The sequence below is a fragment of the Diabrotica virgifera genome, chromosome 8 (assembly GCF_917563875.1).
Source record: "Diabrotica virgifera virgifera chromosome 8, PGI_DIABVI_V3a".
Classification (NCBI taxonomy): Eukaryota; Metazoa; Arthropoda; class Insecta; order Coleoptera; family Chrysomelidae; genus Diabrotica; species Diabrotica virgifera.
The window spans coordinates 46,759,362-46,765,674 of NC_065450.1; the positions used below are offsets into that span (position 1 = coordinate 46,759,362).

At 32.0% G+C, this 6,313-nt stretch overlaps 1 protein-coding gene across 1 annotated transcript; it reads left to right on the forward strand.

Annotated features, from left to right (window-relative positions):
• Positions 1 to 1,166: 1,166 nt before the first annotated feature.
• LOC126889950 (uncharacterized) lies at positions 1,167 to 4,596 on the forward strand. Its single transcript, XM_050658706.1, has 2 exons — positions 1,167 to 3,713; positions 4,470 to 4,596. Exons 1-2 carry the CDS (start codon positions 1,491 to 1,493, stop codon positions 4,542 to 4,544), a joined length of 2,298 nt encoding a protein of 765 aa, XP_050514663.1. The 5' UTR covers positions 1,167 to 1,490; the 3' UTR covers positions 4,545 to 4,596.
• The last annotated feature ends 1,717 nt before the right edge of the window (positions 4,597 to 6,313 follow it).

Genomic DNA, 6,313 nt, shown 5'->3' on the forward strand with positions numbered 1-6,313 from the left:
GCAGTAGCGCACCCAGGGGGGGGGGGGTTTGGGAGTTAAACCCCCTTTCCCCCAGGGCATATGAAAAATATCTAAATAATAGCAGGAAAATGTAACTTGTCTTTCACAAAATATAGAAACAAGAATGTGTGTGTACTTTGTACGCACGTAAGAAGTTATACTTCTACTACATATTATGTGATGTTTAAGACTATACCAAAAATTTAAAAAAATAAAAGAATAAAACGCACACATATTTACTACTATATTTTAAATATTTTTCAAAATATTATTTTCTATATCCTTACATAAAAAAATACATTGAGTGTATGAAATAAGTAAGCAATGTTTTAAACATTTTTATTATTTTCCAGACACTTTCGCCCCTATTAGTTGAACAAATTATATTATTAAAACATTTGTACTTACTTTACTTAAGCCGTCCTCTTGTACCCTACGCTGTCGAGGTAAAAATTTTGTAATAAAAAATTAAGAATTAAATCTTAACACTTCTATAATATGTTACAATTGAGCAATTAGACCAGCAGATTCGGCAACTGGTTATGATAAATTCATCAATTTTAATGAACATACTTTTTAATTTTTTATTTTTGCAGTGAAAAAAATACATTGTTAATTATACAAAAAAATATCATTAATATATCACAACAATAATTTTTTCAACATACTACAATAATCAATTATAAAAATATCCGAAGTCTAAATTCCAACATTTGAGGTGGCAACAGCGCAGTGGAAGCCATGAGGACATAAACTCAAATATACGGAGACCACCACAACCGCAAACTGAATAAATATATATTTGGATGCCATCAAAACCGTTAAAGTGATTTTAGATATACAGCAAGCGAACATGGCGCGCCTGACGGCAATTTCTCCAAGTAATGTGTATATTATTATACAGATAACGTGACTGGGGACGTCCGGCCAATATTTTGTGCAAGCATTGTAGGAAGTGGTACCTTTCATTTGCGATAAATTTTAGGGAAAGTCCTCGTGGCAACCGTATATCGGAGTCCACGAAGACCTGGACGCCACGAGAGACTACAGTTTAACATGGGGGGACGTCATGAGATGCTAAAAATAAATATATATATATATATATATATATATATATATATATATATATATATATATATATATATATATATATATTAGGGTGGTCCTTATTTTCGAAAGTTCATATTTTTTCAAAATTATTTGTAATTTTGTTCAGTTACACCAAAACATTAAAAATACAAAATTTCAGCTCAATCCGATAATATTAACACGTGCCGCATTGGCCTTGAAGTTTCATGCATCTGACTGTCTAACATGCTACGACGAGTCGGCGCCAAGTGCGTTCGAATTCGCTACAAGCGCGACTACAAGTCTCGACAAGTCAATTTTGTTTTTACATATTATTTGTTCAATGCTACATTCGTTTTAGTTTCGTACTTGAAGTGCATAAGAAAAGACGTGCTATATAAGTAATTGATAAAAGTGCTGAAATGTCCACTTTGCGGAACAATATTTATCTAGTTGGAGTGATGAAAAATCAAATCTGCGGTAGTAAATTACCATGTAAACGAGATGTTTTGAGTGTACTTTTTTATAACATGAGAGTGGTAAATTTAAATCTTAATGACAGCAGTGCTTTAGTTATTGATGAAGTGGTCGTTTTTTGGAAAAAAGCAAGAATCCCAGTTCAAAACCGTTCAAACTGTATTTTGAAATTAAAATCTTTGTACGATAATGTCAGAAATTTAGAAAAATCTAAAAATAGAGATACTGAACGGCAGAGAGAAAAAGAAAATGATTTTAAAGAAGCTTTAGACAACCTTTTCGATATTGCCACCTTAAATGCGTTAAATGAGATTAAAATCGCCGAAGATAGAGAATTTTTAATTAAGCAAAGGGAGAAAGGTAGAGTAGGTTGTATGTTGGGAGTAGATATCAAATTATTACGTAAGGAAAAGCGGAAAGAAGAACGCACAGCTGCAGAGTTGAAAAGAAAAGAAGATTTGTTGGAAAATTCTAGTTGTTCGATTGGACATTTTGAAATGGAAGATAAAGAACACGAAGATTCACAGAAAAAAGTGATAAATCAAGACAACAGTGAAGATGACATATATTTCATATCGGAATCTCAACAGGGTCCATCTTCAAACAAGAGAGGACGAAAGACGTTAATGACACCTCGCCTGGCCGCTGCCTTGGACAAATGTAAAGTGAGTGACAGGGATGCAATGCATATTATTTCTGCCGTCCTAGAAGCTCTTAATATAGATATCACCGAGTTTGTTCTCAATAGATCGTCTATCAAAAGAAATAGAGAGATTTTGCGGAAAATAAAATATTCATCAATAAAATCGGTAGGAAATGATGCAAATTTTATTGAAGTGCATTGGGATTCCAAATTATTGCCTGATATCACAAAAAATGAGAAAATTGATCGGCTTCCTGTGATCGCGGTTGGTTTAGATTTTGAACAATTATTAGGAGTACCTGGAATTGCATCATCAGCAGGATCGGAAGTTTGCTCTGCTGTGTTCCATATCACTGATGAATGGAATTTAACCGAAAAAATTCAAGCCTTTTGTTTTGATACTACAGCATCAAACACTGGACGTATAAAAGGAGCTGCAGTTCTGCTTCAACAAAGGTTAGGGCGAGATATTTTGTGGCTTCCATGCCGACACCATATATTTGAGGTCGTTTTGGCTGGTGTATTCACGAGGACAAAAGCAATTGTAACATCCGGCCCTGAAATTGCTCAATTCAAAGCACTTAAAGAAAACTGGAAGAATATTGATAAAATGAAATTTTTAGATTATACCAGCGATGAAGCCGTTTATAATGCACTGAAAGATGTAGCGCCCGAAATTATTTATTTTGTGAAACAGAAACTTGCAGAAGAGCAACCACGTGATGACTACAAAGAGTTTTTGCAATTGACGCTCATTTTTTTGGGAGATAAAACAAATGTGAGTTTTAGGGCCCCCGGTGCATATCATTTAGCGAGATGGATGGCTAAAGCGATTTATTGTTTAAAACTTTTTTTATTTCGCGATCAAATGAAAATGAGAAAGGATAATTCCAAACTGAATGCAGAAATTTGCGTTTTCGTTGTATACTGTTATGTAGAGGCCTGGTTTTCAGCAACGAATACTACAGGAGCTCCCCTAAATGATATATATTTTTTGAGAAAATTGGTTATATTTAAAAATATTAATGAAAACATTGCAACCATTGCAATAACAAAATTTTTAAACCATTTATGGTATCTAAGTGAAGAGTGTGCTGCCATGGCAATATTTGACGATAGAATTGAGAGAGTTGAAAAAATTAGAATGGCTCAAAAAATTATGGAATGTGCAAGTAAAAACATAGAGACTGTGAATGAAAAAGAAGAAGAAAATGAAGAGACAGAAGTCATTGAGAAAAAACTATCGTTGCAAATCCGAGATGTCCAAAATTTTGTTCAAAAAGATCTACCAACTGAATTATTGTCCGCCAATTCACTTCAGTTATTTAAACGATTCGGTATTTGTGTTGAATTTCTTCAGGACGATCCGCTGAATTGGGAAAACAGAGAGGATTATCGCACAGGAAAAAATATCATTTCAACCTTAAAATGTACAAATGATATTGCAGAAAGAGGAGTCAAGTTGATTGAGGATTACAATGAAAAAATGACGAAAAATGAACATCAAAAACAATTTTTGATACAGGTATGTAGTATGTATAAACAATAGTTATTTATGAAACAGTTCGTGAAGTATGCTTTTTGCGAACGCACGCGATACTTAGAGTACGAGCGATAGCGAGTGCTCTACATCGCGTAAGTTCGCAAAAAGTACTTCACGCACAGTTTCATACAATATTTTATCTACTCTACGATAAATAAATCAAAAAACTGTAACTCTTCGTCACTGGAATTCATTTCAATTCTATTTACAATTTTTAGAACTTTGACATTTAAAAATTCTAATTTCTTTCAAACCACAAAACTGTCAAAATTTTTGTTGTAATTTATTGCTCATTATGTCATCACCATGACAACGCGAAAGTTAAGGATATTTGATTATATGAAAGTGTGTGAAAAACCCATTGAAAGTGTGTGAAAAAGTTAGTCCCATTTAAAATACACAGGTACTTCACGCACACTTTAAATCCTTCACGAACTGCTATCTATAATGACAGTTTTCACAAACTAAAAACTGATACATAATATGACGTAGAGTAGATAAATTTAATTTTTTGTTATTTTTTTCTTAGCAGTTAGTCCCATTTAAAATACACAGGTACTTCACGCACACTTTAAATCCTTCACGAACTGCTATCTATAATGACAGTTTTCACAAACTAAAAACTGATACATAATATGACGTAGAGTAGATAAATTTAATTTTTTGTTATTTTTTTCTTGAACACATTATATAGGCTAGGTTCAGAAAACACATTCAATATTATTTTTTTTTATTCAGGTTGTTCAGGAGTACCGGAGAGAGTTCCCAGTCGCCACAAAAGGAGGCTTACTTAAATCCAAAATATGTATCTGAAGTGGATGTATCATTTCAATAAATAAAAAATATAGTATTAGGATAAACTATATCTTTATTTTACGTTTTCATTTTAATTAGTATGTTTTTATACTAAAGTTTAAAAAAAATGCGTAATTTTATGTTTACAGTCGAGCGTACGCGTACATTGTCGTTCTTATAGGTAATAACTGCCTTACATTGAATCTCACAACTTTAGCATCGATGCGGCACGTGTTAATATTAACCGATTGAGCTGAAATTTGTTATATTTTCATGTCTTATATAAAGGTACATTCTGGCAAATAATTTCTAAAAAATTCGAAAAAAAATTTTTTTCCTTATAAATAAGGACCACCCTAATATATATATATATATATATATATATATATATATATATATATATATATATATATATATATATATATATATATATATATATATATTAGGACAACCCTAAGTTACTACATATTATATCCTTCTCACCGAAATTCCTACAAAACCATTTATAACAGCGGTGAACTTACAAAAATATATATGTATACGTACATATATCAGGTCACTACAACCAAAATATCTACATACATAACTAAATTTGGGGTTATGAAATGTTTACCATAACACGTTGTATCTTTTACTGACTTAAACTTATCAGAAGTTAAAACACAACTTAAGGTATTGTGTACTGAGAGCTAACAATTAAAAGTACAATAGAATAGGTCAAATAAGGTGACCACTACCATACACCTATAAAATGCTTAAGGAAGTTTCACTTAACAACTGGATCATAGCTAAAGACACGAAAGTCTTGAATTAGGAAGCCAGAAAGCAGAAGTTTCCATGAAAATCTTACAGATTTACAGACAACAATTTCATATACACCAACTTAATGTTCTATTTACCTACCAAAGTAAATCAAAATTATGAATATAATTCCTTTGCACCAACTAACTAAATGGGATACATAAAATCAACCATTTATCGTTTGAACAAAACTAACATTAGAATTATGACTAAGCTCAACAGCTTTACCAAACTATACTGTCGTGAACTTGACCGCAACAACAAAATGACTTCAGTATTCTCTTAACGAATGGAAGTTGTAACTATTAACTTAAGAAGTAAGTAATTAAAAGAACAACAAAAACCAGAATAGAAAGAGAACTGAAAAATTACGGACAACTAAGTTCTAAGCTTGTCATAATACTTATCATTAACTACTTATTTCAATAGAAACTACATCAACACATACTAAACTTTCATTGTATCCGGTTTGTATTAGTAATTAACAAAGTGAAATACATATATTCAACAAAGACAAAAACAAAATAACCACTCAAAAATAAAGGTTCACAAATTCAACCTAAATGGAAAAATGTGTACCATTTACAAGACAATAACTCTATTACTAAACAGAGGAGTCAGAAGACTCATCATATTTATCATCATTGTTATCACCATCATGCACAGAACTATCAGAGTCATCAAAACCCGTAGTATCTGGGCGCAAAGTAGAAATATGCCATCTACCCAGACGTGTTCCATCTCGCGATTTAAGCTCATATACTAATGGACTAATAACCCGAGTTATTACACAAGGAACATACTTTGGCAACAGTTTAGCTGCAGTATAATTACTTTTGTCGGACTTTTGGAAATTCTTCTTCCAAACAGCATCTCCAACATGAAACTGAATATTCCTTTTTCGCAAATCATAACGAGCTTTAGACTTTACATACGAGTTCTTGATACGTTTTCTGACATCTTCAAAAATCTTTGGCATGACTTGA

What these genes read in the sequence shown, in the direction of transcription:
- LOC126889950 (XM_050658706.1), top strand. Translation starts at nt 1,491, where the DNA reads ATGTCCACTTTGCGGAACAATATTTATCTAGTTGGAGTGATGAAAAAT. An exon ending in AAAAACAATTTTTGATACAG is followed by an intron (nt 3,714 to 4,469) that starts GTATGTAGTATG and finishes TTTTTTATTCAG; the next exon opens with GTTGTTCAGGAGTACCGGAG.